General features: G+C 40.5%; 4 protein-coding genes across 9 annotated transcripts in view; 3 read left to right on the top strand and 1 right to left on the bottom strand.

Annotated features, from left to right (window-relative positions):
* Positions 1-21,537, top strand: LOC117733038 (malate dehydrogenase, cytoplasmic-like). Of its 2 annotated transcripts, XR_004609686.1 has the most exons (10): positions 1-125; positions 1,033-1,131; positions 1,445-1,541; positions 2,985-3,160; positions 4,284-4,406; positions 5,231-5,407; positions 5,511-5,624; positions 6,109-6,198; positions 6,356-6,647; positions 21,524-21,537. XR_004609686.1 is itself a non-coding variant. In XM_034536351.1 (9 exons), the coding sequence occupies exons 1-9, from the start codon at positions 123-125 to the stop codon at positions 6,476-6,478; spliced, it is 1,002 nt and encodes a 333-aa protein (XP_034392242.1). In that variant the 5' UTR covers positions 1-122; the 3' UTR covers positions 6,479-6,792. The 2 variants fall into 2 exon arrangements, 1 of the variants encoding a protein (XP_034392242.1); XM_034536351.1 differs by lacking the exon at positions 21,524-21,537 and having other exon boundaries at positions 6,356-6,792.
* Positions 1-22,494, top strand: part of LOC117732666 (E3 ubiquitin-protein ligase TRIM21-like) — a 703,346-nt gene that overhangs the window by 358,852 nt on the left and 322,000 nt on the right. The gene's annotated exons all lie outside the window — the stretch shown is intronic.
* LOC117732822 (UTP--glucose-1-phosphate uridylyltransferase-like) lies at positions 7,764-20,424 on the top strand. 2 transcript variants are annotated; one of them, XM_034536023.1, is made up of 10 exons: positions 7,764-7,964; positions 11,232-11,347; positions 12,164-12,271; positions 15,307-15,492; positions 15,944-16,077; positions 16,597-16,888; positions 16,983-17,180; positions 18,120-18,362; positions 19,308-19,412; positions 20,019-20,424. In XM_034536023.1, exons 2-10 carry the CDS (start codon positions 11,249-11,251, stop codon positions 20,124-20,126), a joined length of 1,473 nt encoding a protein of 490 aa, XP_034391914.1. In that variant the 5' UTR covers positions 7,764-7,964; positions 11,232-11,248; the 3' UTR covers positions 20,127-20,424. The 2 variants fall into 2 exon arrangements, with proteins under 2 accessions (XP_034391914.1, XP_034391907.1); XM_034536016.1 differs by lacking the exon at positions 7,764-7,964 and adding an exon at positions 10,025-10,194.
* Positions 20,970-22,494, bottom strand: part of vps54 (VPS54 subunit of GARP complex) — an 18,621-nt gene continuing 17,096 nt past the window's right edge. For 2 of the 3 annotated variants that reach the window (XM_034535325.1, XM_034535333.1), the window contains exon 24: positions 20,970-22,494. This exon is cut by the window's right edge and continues 639 nt beyond it. The gene's annotated coding sequence lies outside the window, so the exon portion shown is untranslated. The other variant, XM_034535342.1, reaches the window with a different exon arrangement.

The following is a 22,494-nucleotide window of genomic DNA, read 5'->3' as shown; positions in this document are numbered from 1 at the left end:
CGTCGTGAGTGGCGCGCGAGCCGTTTAACCGCCTGACTTTTACAATTCAAGGATAGAGGTGACCCTTCCGTCACTCCGAGCAGGGATAACCGACGCAAAGCAGCTCCACCCGTTAGCTAAAAATGGTAAGATGTATTATTGGATGTTTATTTCGTTATTGTATAAACGTAATGGAGACTTATGAAAGCGCTAACTTAATATTTTAACAGGTGTGCCTAAATAATGTCAAATTGTAACGTTAGCTAGTAACTTCCTCTCACTTGATGCTAAACATCGTCTGCTGTGTTTTTAAACGGAGGATTTTAATTGACTGATGAAACATCCAAGGACACCGCGGTGTCACGCGCAGCAGTTGTTGTCGCGCAGCTGCATCGCGCATATCAGAGATGATTGTTTTGATATTGAATTAAATTTTTAAAATGTGACGTTAGCTTTGCGGCCGTGCAGGTTTGTTTCTGCTTTTTTGTTGTTGTTGTTTATTCTTCCTGTTTCGTGTACATCTGCCTCCATTTTAATCATCGGGCTGTCGCGTGGCGTCAACGGCCTTATTCTTTTATTCAAGGTCTCCTTTCATAAATATCCCCATTTCTAAGGATTTCTAGCTTGTTGGATGGTTCAAATATGACGCGAGGATGGATACTTTCCTTCATTTCGGCTCTCAAATTAATAGAAAAACATTGCATCATTTTTTTTTGTTTCGCCCTACTTCATTCATTAAGAGCGTGAGAACATTGTGTGAACCAATCATAAAAAAAAAAACTGATTTAAAGTGCATCCGCAGTTTGATTAATGCATGTCGAATTAAAGAGTGACGTCATCCGCTGAATATTAAGTCGAACCTATTCAAGTAAATTCTTTATTGCACTGGTTTTCTAAACGTAGTTCTGAGTTGACGTTGCCCAGTGGGAGGAGCCACCGACAGAGGCCTCAGTGAGGATCTCATCCCTTAACTACAGAATGCATGTTACTGCTGCTTTGTTCCTTTATCTAGGTCAATAACCCTAACCCGGTTTGTCCCCCCCCCCCAAACAGGCCAAACCAATCCGTGTTGTGGTGACCGGCGCCGCTGGCCAGATCGCCTACTCCCTGCTGTACAGCATCGCCAAGGGAGATGTGTTCGGGAAGGACCAGGTAAGACCTGATCTCTCGATTATGCAACCCTGCAGCGAGGCCCCCCCCCCCCCCCCCCCCCCCCTTTCCCCCTGAAGCTGTCCTCTGCACAGGCAGCGTGCAGGGCTCTTACATAATGGACTCTTCATGAATAACGCATGGTTTGATGCGGGGTAAGCCATGAGCTTAATGAAGTCCTGATGAGGCAACTATTATAACCTGAAAACAGAAGGAACAATGCTGTTCATTTGTACAGTTCTGCTTTATAGGCCACCGCGGCTCTATTGTTCGTCGAGTCCGATAAGCCGATTGGCCAATTTCTTTTCTTCTTTAGCCAATCATCTTGGTCCTGCTGGACATCCCCCCCATGCTGCCGGTGCTGGACGGAGTCGTCATGGAGCTGCAGGATTGCGCCCTCCCACTGCTGATGGGTGAGCCAACTGTGTGTGACACCGTGTGTGTGACACTGTGTGTGTGTGTGTGTGTGTGTGTGTGTTACTGTGTGTTTGAACCAAACCAACAGGCGCCAGAAGTAAAAAGCTAACGTTGGGCTGTAAATTAACTAGATCAGGATCACATGAGCGAGTTTAAACACGACTAGTGATGACGTTGTGTGTGTTCTCATTTTGGAACCACATTCTTTTAAGGCATGAACAGGGTTCAAAATGGTCCAACAAGAAACACGTTTTTGGGACTCGTTCTTACAGCACTACAGAAATAACTGCAAAATTTTCAAGTAATGTTTTTTTAAATGGTAGTTGAGGTTGCCACGGTTACAGCTAGTCTTTATCTCCCTGATAAGAACAGAAATGTTGCTCTAACGGTATCATTATTATGTAATTTCCGTGCTGTCACTCAGAGGAGGAGGAGGAGGGAGTGTCTAGAACGAGGCCTCTGGTTGGCTGGTTGTTGAGGCACCACGGTAGCCAATCAGATGAGTGGTGAGGAGACGTGAACCCAGACTGAAGTCCAGTCCGATTGCGTCAGTTCATAACAAACAAACGCCGAACAAATCTTATCGTCGGGAATTTATCTGAGAACCGAGCCGGTGGCCTGAGGTTGTGAACCGAGGCGCAGATCAAAGGAACCGCGGTTCTGCAACTGGAGAGAGTGAAAAGTGCACAAAGTGGAGTGAGTGAGTAAAAGAAGAGTGATGCAGGTTGGAAACATCACAGGGAAATAAAAGTACCGTATCAGTACCAATAGATTTAATTATCAATATGTTCCAATAGCCTCTGTTATCTGAGCAGATAAGATATCACTCAGTTCTACACAAGTGTTAATGATTGTGATTAAGAAGTAATCCTGAATATTGGTTAATTTACAACATCTGAAATTCAACAATAGCCATGAAGTCAAGTATTTTTTTAATCTGGTGATGAAGACGATGACGCTCATCTTCATCATCAAACTGCTTTACAGTAAAGAAAGAGTTGACCAGATGTTCACTGCTGGACATTATTTATATTTAATGTCACGATTATCTTGGTTAAAAAAAATAATGCAAATCACTATAATATCTCAATCATTAAAAAAAAAATATATATATATTTACTCTAAAACATACTGGAATCACTTGCATTTAGTCAAGAAACAGATATTATTATTATTGCGACACTCAATATAAAATAATAAAAATATATTTCCTTTTGAAAGAAAAAAAAAAATATTAATAGCAACTTTGATTGGACTTGTTTTTTTAATTTTTTTTTTTACATGATTCCTGTGTTTTATATACAACATGTTTGTATGTTGTATCTTTGTTTATTCATCCATTTAATGTTGTATATTGATGCACATTAACACTAAAACTAATGCGCATTGTCCCTAAAATCCGATATACATGCTGAGCACGTCCCTCCCCTCCCCCACAGAGGTGATCCCCACCGACAAGGTGGAGGTCGGCTTCAAGGACATCGACGCCGCCATCTTGGTGGGCTCCATGCCCAGGAAGGAGGGGATGGAGAGGAAGGACCTGCTGAAGGCCAACGTGGCCATCTTCAAGACTCAGGGCGCCGCCCTGGACAAGTTCGCCAAGAAGACCGTGAAGGTGACTATTTATTTATTTATTTATTTATTTATTATCCACGATCTACTCGTCCTGGAGGGTTATTGTTCTTTGTGATTGTGCGGTTCAAACACGGGGAATTTCCCACTTTATCGTTTACAACATTTTAAATTGGGAAGTTAAATAAGATTTTAAAAAAGATAATTGGAAAGAAGCCAATTTACACTTTTTCTTATTAAAAAAAAATATATATATATATATATATATAATCTATATTAATTATGGTTCCACCTCATTTTGAGCCATTAATAACTCGACTGATGTCCCGTAGCATGACGATCAGCATGAAGGCCCCTAATGACCCAAAGTCCACTGTGTGTTAGTTTTGCGAAAGAGGTGCAGTCTCTACTGAGGTCAAAGGTCAAAGCATCACATGGGGGGCGGGGGGGAGACACTGTCTGTCTGTCTGTCTGTCTGTCTGTCTGTCTGTCTGTCTGACGTTGAACCTTTTCGTGAGGCTTTCACACCAGAAACCTTTTAGAGGAAACTGATTGGTTACATTTATTCTCCAAGAAGTCAACTTAATTAATATAAAGTTTAGTTGTAAAATAGTAAAGACTGCTTGTAACTGTTTGTGTTCACCTCTTAACTGTCATATTATACGCAACATCTTCTTCTTGAACTAAAAAACTACCACATATTCTCCTCATAATGTCAAACCTCCTGCAGAACACGATGTAGTAGAAAACCCTAAAAGAGGAACTGATCTCTGTGGGCTGTAAGAACTCTAACTTTGACTTTACTTCCTACACTTGTAGATCACAACTGACGGTGCCATTATTTAATTTAATTATGGTTTTCATTACTTTTTAAAAGCAGCTGCATTATCCGCTCTCCGTATTCACGAACTGCTCTTTTTTGCTTTTGTGATCGTCTGCTTTACTAATAAAGTTTTGTTGAATTCAACCCAGATCTCAAGGGCCTGAACTGATCATGTTTTTTTATATTTATTTTATAAGGTTTAGTATCAGATTTAGATAAATTCATTCAGTTGTAAAAAAACTTTCTGGAGATGTTTCTTCTTTTTATTTTCATCGTTACAGAAGTCGTGTCTGACGGAGGTGTTTAACTTGTTTTTTAACTTGTTTTTTAACTTGTTTTTCAGGTCGTTGTGGTCGGAAACCCGGCGAACACCAACTGTCTGATCGCCTCCAAGTCGGCCCCGTCCATCCCCAAAGAGAACTTCTCCTGCCTGACCCGGCTGGACCACAACAGGGCCAGCTCCCAGGTACACCGGGGACCGGGGGGCCTGCTCTAATCCCCTTCTCACCAAGGTCACTGGATCAGAGTGAGGGGGGGCTCCAATGAGTGAGGGGGGGCTCCAATGAGTGAGGGGGGGGGCTCCAATGAGTGAGGGGGGGGGGGGGGGCTCCAATGAGTGAGGGGGGGGGCTCCAATGAGTGAGGGGGGGCTCCAATGAGTGAGGGGACCGTACAAACCGTAGTGAAGACGGTCCGGTGTTGCCTGCTGTGGTTCTGGTTCTGGGTTATGGCAGAAAAACGTCTCACCGTTCATATTTTTAAAAATAAATGTTTTGCATAATGTTAATTGGGCATTAGTGGGCTTTTTTGAAAATACTTTTTTTGTGATTTGATTTTTAAAGACCCCCCCCTCAAAAGTTTCTTTCAGGGGGTCTGAAGTGTCAATCAAACCATGTGTTTTTGCACACTGCCCCTCCAGAACCGTTTTGATTTTCTGACGTTTTTATTCAACTAACGTGGCGCAATGTTGGAAAAGGTTTGTTTTCTTAACAAATCAAATATCAAATCAAATATTGGAGGAGGGCCTCAATTAAAGTCAGAGGTTTTCTTGAAGGAAAGAAATCTGAAACCGGTTTATTGTCGCGTAAAGGAATTTGTCTCGCTGTTGTCGGGCAGAAAAAGAAAAGTTAAAGAATCAGAATTAAAGTAGAAATAGGAAAATGAAAATAATTGGTTTAATTAGCAGAAATATAATATAATCTGTAAAACTACGTTTTCCTTCGCGTACAATAACCTGAAACTAAGAACCAATATGTTTTAATTTAGCTAATTTTTTGTCCCTCGCCTGCAGGTGGCGATGCGTTGCGGCGTGTCCGCCGACAAAGTGAAGAACGTCATCATCTGGGGGAACCACTCCTCCACCCAGTACCCCGACGTCCACCACGCCAAGGTGGACGTGAACGGCTCCGAGAAGGCCGCCTACGACGCCGTGAAGGACGAAGCGTGGCTCCGAGGAGACTTCATCTCTGTGAGCCGGAGCAGACGCCACCGACTTCCTTCCTGTTTTTTTTTTTTTTTAAGCTTTGCTTCCTCTTCTCAAAAACCTTCTCCTCTTCCTCCGCTTCCTGTAGACGGTGCAGCTGCGCGGCGCCGCCGTCATCAAAGCCAGGAAGCTGTCCAGCGCCATGTCGGCCGCCAAGGCCATCTGCGACCACGTGAGGGACATCTGGTTCGGCACCAAGGAGGTCAGTGGGGGGGGCGGAGAGGCCGTAAAGTGTGACCTGGAGCCGGAAGAACTGACAATAATAATTAATACGCATACGTTTTCAAAGTACGATTTTCACATTCTCTTTAAGAGGATGTCTTGTTACTACTTTCTTTTTTTTTCGGCTGCAGCTTTGCATCCAAAGGAATGATTATCGGCGTCTTCGAGGATGTTTTTGTCCCGGAATCCCAATAAAATGTGCCCAAGATGCTCGTTCCGTTCAGCTTTTTCTATTTCCTTTCCAAACAGCATCACGTGTTCTTTTATTTTGGTGATTTTGTCGGCGTATAAACATTTTATTTAGCTGAACTATTGAATCTGAATATCATCCAAATCGCACTTTGTTCAAATAAGATGTAAAAATACCGTTCTGATTATATTACTGACTATAATCATTTCTATATGAATAAATAAATAATGTGTGTGTGTGTGTGTGTGTATAATGTTGTGTTTCCTGTCCACAGGGTGAGTTCATCTCCATGGGCGTGTACGCCGCCGGTAACTCGTACGGCATCCCAGAGGACCTCATCTACTCCTTCCCCATCGAGATCAAGGTGAGCTCAACCGATCTTATTTCTTATAGTTTTCAAGAGAAGAAAATGAGACTCAACCCTGTGATGAATATGTAGCCCATAAACAAACAGACAACATGCCACAAATCCCCTTTTTTTTTAAATTTCATTTATTTCTTCTTCCTCCCGTCCCTCACAGAACAAGACCTGGAAAATGGTCGGCGGGCTCCCCATCAACGACTTCTCCCGCGCCAAGATGGACGCCACGGCGGCCGAGCTGGTGGAGGAGCGAGACACCGCCATGGACTTCCTGTCCCAGTGACGGTCCCCTCCCGCTGGCCGACAGCCACCCGTAGACCCCCCGAAGGCTCACTGCTCGCGGCTCTGATGACGAAGAACACCCCCCTCCACTCTTATTACCCGTCCCAGCTGGCGTCTGTGTGCCCCCTATCTCAGTGTGTGTGTGTGTGTGTGTGTGTGTGTGTGTGTGTGTCTCTAGGCCACCTGCTTAACCACCACAACCTGGCCTCCTCCGAGAGAATGTCTCTGTTTGGTAGATGATAAAACACACACTAGCTACCAGAAAAACTGTAACGGAAACATGTTATCACCAATAAAACAACAAGAATCATGTTATTTATGCGTCTTCAGAAGTCTCGTTATTGACATTTATCGGAGACGTCGCCATGACAATCGCGCTGGTAAAGCTTTGTTAATTAAAGTTGAAGTTTTGAGGGTTTGTTTCCGGTACTTGGTACTTTAATTTTTAGCATGCACTCTGATATGAGGTTGAAACGTATCAGTGCAGTGGACCCTTTTGACCATGTGGGGGCAGCACTGAGCCACATTTACCACATGGATCCCTGAGTGGGTTTGTTGTTTTTATACATAATCTCAGGAGTTTCAGAACAATTACGCTCTCCTCCAAAATTACAAAAACAGGTTCCTATATCCTCTCCAAAAGGCCTCAGGAGCTCAGGACTGATTATTAAGTAAGTAAGTAAAGTAAAATTTATTTGTACAGTGCCTTTCGCAGACCAGGGTCACAAGGCGCTTCATAATTACAATAAAACAATACACAGATTAAGAAGTACATACACATTTAACTTAAAAGAAGTTAAATGTTTTAAAAGTACAAGTTTGTAACCGCCCTGGGGCCCAAAAATATAGTAATACAATACTGTGGTAGACTGGTGTAGCCTACGGGAATATAATTAATATTTATGTATAACTACTATAAACTTAATCCATTTAGGAACAAATTGGCCTAAATCATATATATATTAATAATTTAATAAAGTTATATATATATATATATATATATATATATAATAATTTAATAAACTATGACAAATGATAACATTTTAATTGAGTCTAAATTGGAAGCATTATAAATTAATAAAATGGACAAAACTAAATTGTAAAATATATTAAAGCTAAACGTGTAAAATAAAAATGTGATAACTTGACTTCAATGAATAACAAAGCATCGGTAGTTAAAAATAGACCACCCTGGGTAGGCGGGGCGTCTTCCACCAATTACACGTGCGCGTGACGTCACACGCGTTCGGCGACGTGCCTTAGGCGGTCTGTCAGCTGCAGAGGCTAACAGAAGAAGAAGAAGAAGAGGAGGAGGAGGAGGAGGAGGAGGAAGAAGAAGAAGAAGAAGAAGAAGAAGAAGAAGAAGAAGAAGAAGAAGAAGAAGCAGCCTCAGCGACGGGTTGTTCCTTAAAACGAAGACCGACAGGTGGTCTGTCCCGGTCCACGTGGTCACGTGGTCCTCCCCCGTGCTTGGACAGTGCGTTCAGGTGGGTAACGCTTCGGAAATTAAATCCACATTCAAAACCCTAAAACCGGAAACGCGTCTGAACAGCTGGCGTGAACCTGCTTCTGCCCTGTGTGTGTGTGTGTGTGTGTGCGTGCGTGTGTGTGTGTGTGTGTGTGTGTGCGTGTGTGTGACCAAAACATTTCCACAAAGAAAAATAAATTCCCACAAATACTACAAAATATGCAAAGATGCATGGTATGAAAATATTTAAAGATGGCTGAAAGATTAATAATATTTAAAGTAGCACGTATTGCAATCATAAATTAATTAACGTTATATAATATAATATGACTTTCAGTCATACTCTAAAACCACCATGTAAGAATATTACCACGAGAAGCAAAAAGTAAAGTATGAAAAGTAATCACTATTTAAGTTAAAAATATATCTAAAAGAAATCCACGGCAAATATAAAAACCACATGGATGACATTTTAAAATATAGAAGATAAAACAAACGGGTGAAATAAGTTAATAAATAGCAACTGAAAAAAAATAAACAAAAAGGTCCGTAGTAAAGTAATTAATTTTATTTGAGAGATTTGAGAAGAAGTCTGTCAATTAAAAGCAAACAAATAATTATATTAAAAATAAAACAAATGCAATTAAAAAGTTAAATATAGGAAGAAGATTTCAATAACTAAAATCAATGATATATATTGTTGTTAGACAAAGTGAATTAACTAATGTAAACGGGAATGTGTCGTGAGAGATTAATTAATCTTCTTTAAACCGTCTACGACTGTCATAGATTCAAGTGAATTAAAATGCAGTGAACTCAACTTCTGAACTTCCAAACTTTCCGTCTCAAACATCAACTCTAATGGCCGTAAAGTGTCGAGTTGACCTTTTGACGCGTGAGGTGTGAAGGTCACCGTGACCAGCCCTCTGAGGAGGTGATGTAACACGACACCAGACGGTAACATCTGAAGTACACGGAAGAAATTAAAGAAATGTACACCGTTTGTTTCCAGAAACGTCTTAAAAGACAATTCTTAAAGATGTCGGACGTAAGAAATAAACTCCCCTCCCCCACTATAAGTACATCTTCTTCTCAGGTGATCCCAACACAATTATATTCAAGTACAGGTGCAATTTTTAGGGTCAAAATAAATCATAATTTTTGTGATACTGACAGTTTGGTGCAGCAACTTTGATACTGATACTCTTGTTCCAGTTTTACTAAACTAGTGTCAAAAATCTGTTTTATATCTATATATTTATATTTATTTATTGCTATATATAGATAGATATTTATTTATAAATATATATATAGATATTTATAAATATATAATTATATATATATTTATAAATATATATATTTTTAATGAGAGATCGAAGATAGGATATTTTCTTTTATTAGTGACTTGTTAAAAATCTCCATGAATCCAGTGATAGTTTACCGTTCAGCCAAGGTGTTCCAGTTTTTCTAAACTAGAGCGTAAAAAAATCAGTTTTTTATATATATATATATATATATATATATATATATATAAGCAAATTGTCATCACCAGAGGGGAAAGAAGTATTTACGAGCTTTTACTTTGAAAGTGCATAGTTCGAAATTCAGAGCATATCGAAGATTGAGGGATTGCTTCCACATGGCTCTCAACATGTCGGCGGCCGAGCAGCGCTAACGGTTGTTTTCCGCTATATTGATGTTCGGAAATTATGAATTTAGCACATTTGTTAGAAGCAGTAATAAATAATCAGTTCTAAGTAAATCTCCTGCATTCAAAGTTTTATTTAAGGAAAAGAACGTAAGTTTTATCATCAAAATATACATAAAGTACCAAAAGTAATTTTTGCAGAATGGCCCATTTTTATAATAATAATAGAAATTGTACTTCTAACTAAAATTCACTTGGTTGCATTTTATTACTGATGATCACATTTATGATGCTGGAGTTAAATACTTAAAAAGAGTGTGTGCGTGTGTGTGTGTGTGTGTGTACACCCTGGCGGTGTGTGATTGGTGTGTGTGCCGGGGGGGCGGGGCCTATGTTGAGCTCAGGGTGGGAGCTGCATGTCTGTGAGCTTCCTCTCAGCTGAGGATGAGGAGGTCGTCCGTTGTTCTCTGACGGCCGCCGGCTTTGTTTGTGTGATTTCTCTTCGGGACCTTTTTTTAACTTTTTTTTAAAGCTGCTTCCTGTTTCGTTTCTTTGGTCTTTCTCGTTAGCAAAGCTGCTAAAATGTCTCTGACTGTCGCCGGTAAGTTCAAATTTTGTCTGGTTTTTCTGACGTGGTGTAAACAATATTTAAGAGGTTAAAGTACATCATGAATTTGAATAAAAATGTAATTAAATTGATCATAAAATGTATGAAAAACTATTTAATCTTCAATATTCTGAAGAACTCCAGGACCCAAAACAGTTCAAATGTATCGGCACACATTTAGTTTAATTTAATAAGTTAAATATTAAGTTGCACATCCAGACTCTGGAAGAAGATGTTTGTGTCGTTGGTAAAAACCTTTAACTTTAAGGTTAGCGAACTTTAACATTTGAGCCTAAATGAATTATAGAGAATATCTTGAATTAATTTAACACCTGAACTTTGAAAACCCTTCAAACTGTATTTTTTATTTATTATTTTTAATCATTTTATTTGATAAAGCGGTGAATGGAACAGTTATCGTGAGGAACTGATAATGTGTATGGCCATAATTTAATGAATAAACATTAAAATATATAGCGGGTATTTTTGTTGCAAATAGTTTGTGTTGTACGTTCGTAATTTAATGTTATTTTGTTCTATTATCTTTCAGTTTTTTTGGGGAGTAATTGTGATTTACGTTCAGACTGAAATAAATTTCTAGTTATAAATATAAAAAATAATAATATGGCCAATAATTAAGACAATAACGATGGCGGTCTGTTAATTGAGACGTTAAAGACACAAAGATTTCACGTCACACATTTCTGCACTGAAGTTGCGCAATTTCAAAACCCTGAACTCGACCTCTTGTTCAACTGATTTTAGGTCGTTCAAGGTCGCTCGGATATATATTTAGACTGCAGCCGCATGCGGTCTAATCCAACAATTAGACAAAGTAAAAGCAATGCATGTCAGATATTCCAGTTTATTTGATTATTGATCGATTAAACGTCTCTACTGATGCTTGCAAACTCCTCGTAAAAAGAGCTTCTTTTTTTTTTTTAAGTGCATGAATGAACACATTCCTCTGATTGTTTGGTCTCTTGCGTGAAGAGAAAAAAATTAAGTTTTAATATCTGCGTGTTCCGCAGACCTGACCGGAGGAGCGATGACGGAGTTCCAGGAGAAGCTCCGTCAGCAGCACGAGGAGTCGATGCACCGCGAGCTGGAGGCGCTGCTCGCCACCGCCAACGAGGCGGAGGCGGAGGTGAGGAGCCCCGACCACCTGAGGCTTTAACACGCGAAGCAGAGACTTCTATACAACCAGAGGAGTCGCCCCCTGGTGGTCAGGAGAGATAATGCAGCTTTAACACACGAAGCATAGACTTCTATACAACCAGAGTCGCCCCCTGGTGGTCAGGAGAGAGAATGCAGCTTTAACACATGAAGCAAAGACTTCTATACAACCAGAGGAGTCGCCCCCTGGTGGTCAGGAGAGAGAATGCACCTTTAACACGCGAAGCAGAGACTTCTATACAACCAGAGACTTCTATACAATCAGAGGAGTCGCCCCCTGGTGGTCAGGAGAGAGAATGCAGCTTTAACACATGAAGCAAAGACTTCTATACAACCAGAGGAGTCGCCTCCTGGTGGTCAGGAGAGAGAATGTAGCTTTAACACATAAAGCATAGACTTCTATACAACCAGAGGAGTCGCCCCCTGGTGGTCAGGAGAGAGAATGCAGCTTTAACACATAAAGCAAAGACTCTCTGTATGCAATACATTACAAATATTTGTAAAGCATTGCATACAGAGAGTTCATTCGCTCTTCTTATCACAGAGATAAAACATAGACTCTGTTGGGAGAGTTTTGGCCTGCTGGTAAAAACACGAGGTGAACAACCCTGAGAACACACACACACACACACACACACACACACACACACACACACACACAGAGTTTATTTATTTAATAGAGATATATCTCTATTGTGATACATTTCGCCGTCACTTGATTCACTTCACCCGATGTTTTGGTTCTCTGTCACTTGGTTCACTTTGGTTCTCTCTCTCTCTCTCTCAGATCTCCAGAAAGGACTTCGATGGCTTCAAGAAGCTCTTCCACAGATTCCTGCAGGTCAAAGGTCCCGCGGTCGACTGGGCCAAGATCAACCGGCCGCCGGAGGACTCGGTGAGTGCCAGATAACCGTGAGTCGCCCTGTTTACCGGAGGCCGGGGGCCTCGCGTTGCACCCCCCCTGTACCCGTAATCTGAGCTCTGTGTTCGGGCCGAGGCTCAGTCAGGCGTCCCCTGACGGTGCAGGACATCAGATCCAAACCGCCACGTGGACGCCAGAGTCTAGAGTCCTGTGTGTTCACAGGGGCTCTATTGACTCTACGTCCTCACTCTCAACGTAACCCCAATGAGCCGGAGCCTAAACCGATGCAACATGTAAATCACTAGCTAGCTTTAGCTTCCAGTCTTTAGCTGCTGGGCGCTGAGGGGTTAAGCTGTGCATGCTGTTGACACAAAGGGGTTAAAGACCAGAGAGGTTTTGATCCATAGCTGGATTTCAGTTTGAATGCATTTGACTATGTAGGTATAGTGCAGGAATATGTTCAGCAACTACGCTGAGGTGCTACATTCAGAAACAATGAAAGAGTTTCATTTGGTTTGTTTTTATCGGACGTTGAGCCTTCAGTCCGCGGTGGAGGACGTGCAGAGCTTCTGAGGTCTCGTTATCAAAAGGGAGGTCTTGGTGGTGAGGGAGTAACGGGGAGTAGGATGAGCCGTTTACAGCCTATTGGGCACCGAGGACTTTATTGTGCATTGTTCTGTGCTTTAAGGGGCGTTCTATCTATGGGGCGTTATATAGAGATCTATAGGGCGTTATATATAGGGATCTATAGGGCGTTATATAGGGAACTATGGGGCGTTATATAGAGATCTATAGGGCGTTATATAGGGAACTATGGGGCGTTATATAGAGATCTATAGGGCGTTATATAGGGATCTATGGGGCGTTATATAGGGAACTATAGGGCGTTATATAGAGATCTATAGGGCGTTATATAGGGATCTATAGGGCGTTATATAGAGATCTATAGGGCGTTATATAGAGATCTATAGGGCGTTATATAGGGATCTATGGGGCGTTTTATAGGGATCTATGGGGCGTTATATAGAGATCTATGGGGCGTTATTTAGAGATCTATAGGGCGTTATATAGAGATCTATAGGGCGTTATATAGGGATCTATAGGGCGTTATATAGAGATCTATAGGGCGTTATATAGGGATCTATAGGGCGTTATATAGAGATCTATAGGGCGTTATATAGGGATCTATAGGGCGTTTTATAGGGATCTATGGGGCGTTTTATAGGGATCTATGGGGCGTTATATAGAGATCTATGGGGCGTTATATAGAGATCTATGGGGCGTTATATAGAGATCTATATACACACTTAGAGAACAGGAGTTATTTATTCCACAGAGGAAATATTGATATTGTCATTGGTGCACATGAATGAATTGTCAGTTTACTACTGGATGCAGCGTTGGTGGTGTGACGAGCTCCGGTTTCTCTCCTCAAGGCGAGTGAAGCGTCGTTTCGCTTTAAACTGACGGTTAACTTTATATAAAGTTTCTCTGCTCGGTAACTTGTGAAAACCCCCACTGGGAAAGAGTGAGTGAAATCTGAGCCGCCTGTGTATTCATTTATTGATTTTTAAAACAGAAGATTTGTTCCCTCCGTCGTAAAACAAAGAGAGAGAGAGAGAGAGAACAATGTTTACTGTGGTAAATATAATCAAAGCAGTTGATCGAGTCGTGGTGATGTCATCAAAGAGATGAAGTCAGAGATCAATGAGTCTGATCGACGACTCTGAGATGGAAATGATCGTCTGAATGTTCGCTGCAGAAACGAGCTCACGAAACCAGATCTGGAGGCCATTCAGGCTGAAGCCAACTATTTATCATCACACACACACACAGACACACACACACACACACACACACACACACACACTCTGTCCGTCCCAAAATACCCGAGCACAGTGAAGGTTAGGAGGACTAAGAATAGTTTTGACCGCCGCAGCATTCGAAAGTCTAGTGTTAGGGCGCCGAAGTCAGCGAGACGGTGACATTAGTCTCCTGTGGGACCGCTTGTCTTCATGTCCCACTCATGTCCTCCATATGTCCCCTTCATGTCCTCCATATGTCCCCTTCATGTCCTCCATATGTCCCCTTCATGTCCTCCATATGTCCCCTTCATGACCCCCATATGTCCCCTTCATGTCCTCCATATGTCCCCTTCATGACCCCCATATGTCCCCTTCATGTCCTCCATATGTCCCCTTCATGACCCCCATATGTCCCCTTCATGTCTCCCATATGTCCCCTTCATGACCCCCATATGTCCCCTTCATGACCCCCATATGTCCCCTTCATGTCCCCCATATGTCCCCTTCATGTCCCCCTCATGTCCCCCATATGTCCCCTTCATGTCCCCTTCATGTCCCCCTCATGTCCCCTTCATGACCCCCATATGTCCCCTTCATGACCCCCATATGTCCCCTTCATGTCCTCCATATGTCCCCTTCATGTCCCCCTCATGTCCCCTTCATGACCCCCATATGTCCCCTTCATGACCCCCATATGTCCCCTTCATGACCCCTTCATCCCCCCGTGTGCCCTCCCTAATCACAGAACACAAACCACTGTATCCTGAGCACTCACACACACAAGCGCACACACACACACACACACACACACACACACACACACACACACACACACACACACACACACACACACACATCCCATACATACGTGTGTCCTTTCTGTGTCTCTGGTGAGCTCTTAAAGGTCGGAGCTGCTGCTCTGGACGTGATGACGCAACACTTTGTTTACAGAGTTGTTTGTTGTATTTCCTCCGTCATGAAAAGCTCGTTCTGTGGGTTGAATTATTTAAAGCGACAGTCCCACATTAAAGTCTCGTCTCTGTGCGTCCAGCTCAGAGAATTTATAGTTGTCTAAATTGAATGTATTGTGCTTTTTTATATATATATATATATATATATATATATATATATATATATATATATATATATATATATATATATATATATATATATATATATATATAAAGACACATTACCCAGGTGGAGTTCATGTCACCACAGACGGTACTGTCCCTTTAAATGCGTCCCCGCGGTGTCTTTCAGATCTGGCCCTATGAGAGGATCAGGATGGACGGTCTCCCTGACGACGTCACCGCCAGCCTCAACAAGCTGGCGGTGGTGAAGCTGAACGGCGGACTGGGAACCAGTATGGGCTGCAAGGGCCCCAAGAGCCTGATCAGCGTCCGCAACGAGAACACCTTCCTGGACCTCACGGTGCAGCAGATCGAGGTGCAGACGGCACATCCACATTATATATATATATATGTATATATATATATATATATATATATATATATTTATATATCTAGTTATATATAAATATAAATGTCTTTAATCCGCCCAAAATAATAATAACTAGAGGTTAAACTGAACTTCTTCTTCTTCTTTTTCTTCTTCTTCTCTTCCTTCTCCTCCTCCTCCTCCTCCTTCTCCTCCTCCTCCTCCTTCTCCTCCTTCTTCTTCTCGTCTTCCTCCTCCTTCTTCTTCTCCTACTTCTCCTCCTTCTTCTTCTCCTCTTCCTCCTTCTTCTTCTTCTCCTACTTCTTCTCCTTCTTCTTCTCCTCTTCCTCCTTCTTCTTCTTCTCCTACTTCTTCTCCTTCTCCTCCTCCTCCTCCTTCTCCTTCTTCTTCTTCTCCTCTTCCTCCTTCTTCTTCTTCTCCTTCTTCTTCTCCTCTTCAGCATCTGAACAAAACCTTTGATGCCGACGTTCCACTCGTCCTCATGAATTCTTTCAACACGGACGAGGACACAAAGAAAATCCTCCAGAAGTACAAACACCACCGAGTCCACATCCACACCTTCAACCAGAGCAGGTACACACACACACACACACACAGACACACACAGACACACACACACACACACACACACACACACACACACACACACACACACACACACACACACACACACACACACACAGACACACACAGACAGACACAGACACACACAGACAGACAGACACACACACACACAGACACACACAGACACAGACACAGACACACACACACAGACACAGACACAAACACACACAGACAGACACACACAGACACACACACACACACACAGACACACACAGACACACACAGACACAGACACACACACACAGACACAGACACAAACACACACAGACACACACACACACACACACACACACACACACAGACACAGACACACACACACGTTTTTTTAATCCTCTGGTCACGTGTCGGTTCGGTACGCGGGCGGTTTTGAGGTTCGATTCCCGTCATGTACATTTGGTCATAAAAATGATCTTTTTTAAAAGTTTCCCACAACGTTCCCTGAAGAGGTCGCGACCTTCTCCCTCGCAGGTACCCGAGGATCAACAAGGAGTCGCTGCTGCCCATCGCCGCGAGCATGGGGAGGGGCGACGGCGAGGCCTGGTACCCGCCGGGCCACGGCGACGTCTACGCCAGCTTCGCCAACTGCGGGCTGCTGGACCGGCTGCTCGCCGAGGGGAAGGAGTACATCTTCGTGTCCAACATCGACAACCTGGGCGCCACCGTGGACCTCTCCATCCTGCAGCACCTCGTGAGCCGGCCGGCCGACCGGCGCTGCGAGTTCATCATGGAGGTCACCGACAAGACCCGGGCCGACGTCAAGGTCAGCGCGAGGTTTCTCTTTGTGCTATCCCGCACCCTGAGGCTCCGCCTTCTTCTCAACGCTCCTCCTCTTCCTCCCCCCCTTCTCGCTGCAGGGCGGCACGCTGATCCAGTACGAGGACCGCCTGAGGCTGCTGGAGATCGCCCAGGTGCCGAAGGCGCACGCCGACGAGTTCAAGTCCGTCACCAAGTTCAAGATCTTCAACACCAACAACCTGTGGATCTCGCTGCCCGCCGTCAAGCGGCTGCAGGAGAAGAACGCCATGGACCTGGAGATCATCGTCAACCCCAAGGTGACGCACGCCGTATTTTTTCTGCGTCGGTACGTTTGCCGGGCCGATGACGTGAAAAGACCGTTTTTATTGATGCTAATTAAATTCATGACCTCCAGTCAGCTGGATATTTTAAAAAAAATTAAAATTTTCTTCAGTCAAAAGAAAAAGAACATTTATTTAGTTTGTCCCAAGTAACTTCTGAGGAAATTATTAGAAATGTACTGTATTATAAAAATAATTATAATAATAATAGGTAATTAGGCGCGACATGGATTTAATATTTCATAGCTCTGACCACAACAAATCTAACATTATGATTGTGCACTATTAACAAGAAAAAGAATAGTTCTGGCTTGGTTAAAATTAACTTTTTTCAGAGTAAAGTAAATCACAAAACTTCACAAACATATTTTGTATCAATCAATTAATCAATGTAAATATATATATATATATATATATATATATATAATATATAATATATAATATATATATTTTATACATATATTATATATAATATATATATATATAATATATAATATATATATTTATATATATATATTATATTTTATATATATATATATATAAAATATATATATATTATATATAATATATATATATAATATATTTTTTATATATATAAAATATATGGATTGTTTAGCTTAGTAATATTTTAATTGATCTGTGGAAGCAGAGCAGCTGTGGAATAAAAAACCAAATGTACTCAATAACACAAACAAGCTATCCCTTTTAATGTGGGATTTATTCAAATATAAAATTAAATTACCATGGAAAAATAAATATTTTATTCTGTGTCAAATCTCATTTGCAGGCTCTTTTTTTATTCTCTAAAAGTTTCCCTAAAAAAAAGTTCCTCAAATTGTATTTTTCCAGCCTCTGAGTCTAATAACTCGATTTATTAATTAATTAAATTAAACGTGACCCCCCCCACACTCCCAGACGCTGGACGGCGGCCTGAACGTCATCCAGCTGGAGACGGCCGTGGGCGCCGCCATCAAGAGCTTCAACAACGCCATGGGCGTGAACGTGCCCCGCAGCCGCTTCCTGCCGGTGAAGACGTCGTCCGACCTGCTGCTGGTGATGTCCAACCTGTACAGCATGGACGCCGGCTCGCTCACCATGAGCAAGAGGCGCGAGTTCCCCAGCACGCCGCACGTGAAGCTGGGCGGCTCCTTCACCAAGGTGAGCGCCGGCTGGACGCCACGGCCTCGGGGTCAGAAGGTCGTCTGTTCTTTAAAGTTCCTATCTTGTTGTTTTACTCGTTATTTCAGGAAAGAATGTACCTTATTTTAATAATAATTAATAATTACTCATTTTCTTTATCTTGAGGCCACAAATTTCTAAAGAAAATGATCAGGTGAAAGGTGATATTTCATTTCTTTAACCTCAATTATTATTATCTTGAAGTATCGGTCTTAGTTTACTTGTGATAATGGTTTCATTATTTTATTTTTTCAATTTCTTTAAAAAACAAAAAGGTAGTTTTATACTATTAAATCACGAGAAAAACATTTCGTTTATAATTTATTTATTTTATGATTTTATTATTTATAATTTATTTTATGATTTATTATTTATTTTATGATTCTGTTGAACCACAATTCAAAAGCAATGTCTGATTTTCATTCTCTCATTTTCAGTACATTTTTTATTTATTATTACTTTTGTCACTTTCAAGTTATTTCAGTGACAAAAAAAAGGTAACAACTATTTTGTCCACGTGTATAATTATCAGGTAAGAGAACAGAATATTTATCAGAAGAAAATAACATTTTAAGGTTGTTTTTTTCACAATAAATCTGATTGTCTGGTTCTCTTACCTGATAATAACCCAGATAATTAATTGTTTTATTTTCTCAGGAATATTGGAATAACTTGATATCTGAATTATTGTATTGGAAAAATAAATAATATGTTCTCATAACGAGTAAATAGTCCACCGTTACCTCGATATCTATAAAATAATAGAGCTTAAATATTGCAGTGAAAGGCCGCTCTGTTTCACTTCAACAGTTTACAATGAAATCTCTTTTGAATATTCTCACGTTTGTTAACATCAACATGTTGGAATGTGTTTTTATTATTTGTTGTTCAATAAACAAGAGGGACTGTTTTGTTGCCGTGCAGGTTCAGGAGTTCCTCTCCCGGTTCGAGAGCATCCCGGACATGTTGGAGCTCGACCACCTCACCGTGTCGGGAGACGTCACCTTCGGGAAGAACGTCTCTCTGAAGGTGACCAAGAATTATTATTATTATTATTATTATTAGGAAAAATACAATAATTCTACATTTTAGATATGGATTAAAAAAAGTCATAGTAAGAAATAAGACGCAGGTCGAAAAATCATTTAAAAGTCATAGTACGTAAAAAAAATAAAAAACAAGATATATTTTATACTGCTGTGTAGCTTAATATATATATATATATATATATACATATATATATATATATATATATATTAAAAATATATATATATAAAAATAAAATATTATATTAAATATATATATAAAATATATATATAAATACATTTATAGAAGTAAATATTTATATATAAATATATGTATATATAAATGTGTATAAATATGTATGTGTATATAAATATATGTGTATATATGTATTAAGCTACACAGCTATTAAGATACACAGCATATATATATATATATATATATATATATATATATACTTTAGAACGTGATAATTTATTATATTGTGTTAATAATCTGAACCTACATGTACTTGTACAAAGGATTTAAATACTTTTTATCAGATGACGTCACCGCGTTTTGATAATCACATTATTATTGTTATTGTTATTGATTATTTATTTCCTTCGCCAGGGAACCGTCATCATCATCGCCAATCACGGAGACCGGATCGATATTCCCGCCGGAGCGATGCTGGAGAACAAGATCGTCTCCGGAAACCTGCGAATCCTCGACCACTGATGCATTCTGGGAAAACAAAAACAACAGCAGCCCACGAAAAGAAAGGAGAGAAGACACTTAGAGAGAGATTCTCAAGTTTCTTTTTGGACGTTTTTCAATGTACCGCTAACCCTAAAGGGTCAAAGGTCAACCTCCTCAAGGGTCAAAGGTCAACACGAGTCTCCTCGTGTCCTCTGATGCACGACTTTATGATGATTTCTTTTAATTAGTTTTTAAGGTTTTTAAAATGGAGCTCAGTTGGATTTCTTCTTCTCAATGGTTGAAAATGTTTGGTTTTCAAAATAAAAGTCTCCAGAAAGACGTGTAGATGTGCTTTTTCATGCTGAATGACTACATACAGAAACAAATACATATGTGTGTATATATATATATATATATATATGTGTGTGTGTGTGTATATATATATATGTGTATATATATACATGTATGTGTATATATATGTATATATATACACACACACACACACATATATATACATGTATATATATATATATATGTGTATATATATATATATATATATAATATCCCTGACAAGGTCATGTTTTTTTATAAAGTTTGCCGACTGCAACTGGTTTTATTAGTTGCAGAATAAATGCATTTTATTGTGAAGGCCCTTTATTGGCCTTCACAATAAAATGCCTTTTCTGTGCATATTTCTCTTTTGAGGCCCACACTATTTCAAATGTAAATAATACAAATGAATTAGTGTTTTAGTAATAATTAAAAAAACATTGACAACATGTTTTGATGGTCCTGTGCGCCAAAATAATAATAATAATAATAATAAATCAGCTCAAAGTCACCAGCAATAAAACAAAAAAAATCTGCAGCTGACAAAACAAACTGAAGGACGACGAGTCGCTCCGTCGTGTTTTATTCACATCAGGTTTGAAGGAATTCAATACATTTTGGATTCTCATACATGCAGCCCGACTCATTCACACACACACACTCTTTCACACACACACTCTCTCACACACACACACACACACACAGTGGTATGGTAGGCACACTGTAGTGGAGAGCTCAGATGTGTCGTCTCTGACAGTCAATCAAAAGGAGGCACTTCTGAAGCAGACAGCGATGAGTTGATGCTTTTTGTTCTCGAGAAACTGACAGCTGCCGTCGCATCACACTCAGATTATACATATTTATAGATATATATAGATATATTTATATATCTATAAATATATATGTTTTCGTCAGCTTTGTTCCCAAACAGCTGTGGTTGTTGCGTCACATTATTCCAGGGTAACAAAGTAGATTTCTCATGATAAAACAGGAACGTACAAAGAGCATATTTCTCCGTTAATAAACCTGCCGTATTAAAGTACTGAAGCTGATTGGCCCGTAGTGTTGCCGTGGAGACGTGAGGGGATGCGACCGCAGCTGGACAGGTGTGTGTGTGTGTTTTGTTTGTATGTTTGTTGGACTTGAACTTCACTCGGGGGAACAGAAAATCGAGTTTGCAGGGAAAAAAAACTGAATTGCGGCGCCCCCGAGTGGCCGAACCGGGTACTTCCTGTAAACACCGTTTTTGATTAATTGAAAAAAGTGAAAGAAATATCAGAACATCGTTTTAACAGGAATTAAGACAGATTGTTGAACGCTGACTCGGAGACGGCGTGCAGGCAGAATGTACGACGAAAGAGACCGCACCTGAACGCACCGCGAGAAAGCGGCGTCGATTTCAAGGATTTTGAAACTCGACCACGAGATTGTTTCTGGAAAAAAAAACGTTTTGTGCATGTTTAAATTCTGGGTGTTTTTTTTTGTTTTTGTTTTCTTCATTAAAAAGACAAAACAAACAGATTTTCTGTTCCGCTTCGAGTCGTTTCAGCTTCAGAGGAAACGAAAAAGCTCTCGTTCTTCATGCAGATTAAATAAAACTACAGTAGGAGTGAGAACAGCTGATTTCCATGCTTCATGTTCTGCATCGTGTAAAAATGTGTCTCTGGATCATCAGCAGAAGAAAACTTTATGCATAATTTGACAGTTTGAAGGAAACAAAAAGAAAAAAAAGTGTAAACTGAAGAGTTCATTTCCCAAATTGGAAAGTCTTTTACTTTGGTAACGACGGGCTGAGAGTTGTGATGCGTTCACAGTCTGGATGTTTAATAGTTTTCAGGAAATCAACTCTTCAAAAAAAATCACACTTTTTTATTTTTTTTTGTTTTTTGTTTAATAGTTCTTGTTCGTGTTCTTCCAGGTTCCAGGACCGTCTTGATTTTCCAGGTCAAGTCTGGAAAGTCTTCTGGTCTTTTTAGTATAAAAGTTTAGGAATCCTCTGAACCGCAGTCACCACGAATAAAAAAAACCCAAAAAAACCAGCTGGTGAATGAGGTCTAGAAAAAAATAAAAATAACAC

The sequence above is a fragment of the Cyclopterus lumpus genome, chromosome 1, assembly GCF_009769545.1.
Source record: "Cyclopterus lumpus isolate fCycLum1 chromosome 1, fCycLum1.pri, whole genome shotgun sequence".
Lineage (NCBI taxonomy): Eukaryota > Metazoa > Chordata > Actinopteri > Perciformes > Cyclopteridae > Cyclopterus > Cyclopterus lumpus.
Note: the sequence above shows the minus strand (reverse complement) of the source record. Positions and strands in the feature narration are given on the sequence as shown.

Excerpts from the sequence above, each read along its gene's own strand:
- LOC117733038 (XM_034536351.1), top strand. Across the intron at positions 4,407-5,230 it reads ACAACAGGGCCAGCTCCCAG|GTGGCGATGCGTTGCGGCGT; the intron begins GTACACCGGGGA and ends CCTCGCCTGCAG. Across the intron at positions 6,199-6,355 it reads CCTTCCCCATCGAGATCAAG|AACAAGACCTGGAAAATGGT; the intron begins GTGAGCTCAACC and ends CGTCCCTCACAG.
- LOC117732822 (XM_034536016.1), top strand. Across the intron at positions 16,078-16,596 it reads CACACCTTCAACCAGAGCAG|GTACCCGAGGATCAACAAGG; the intron begins GTACACACACAC and ends TCTCCCTCGCAG. Across the intron at positions 17,181-18,119 it reads AGATCATCGTCAACCCCAAG|ACGCTGGACGGCGGCCTGAA; the intron begins GTGACGCACGCC and ends CCACACTCCCAG.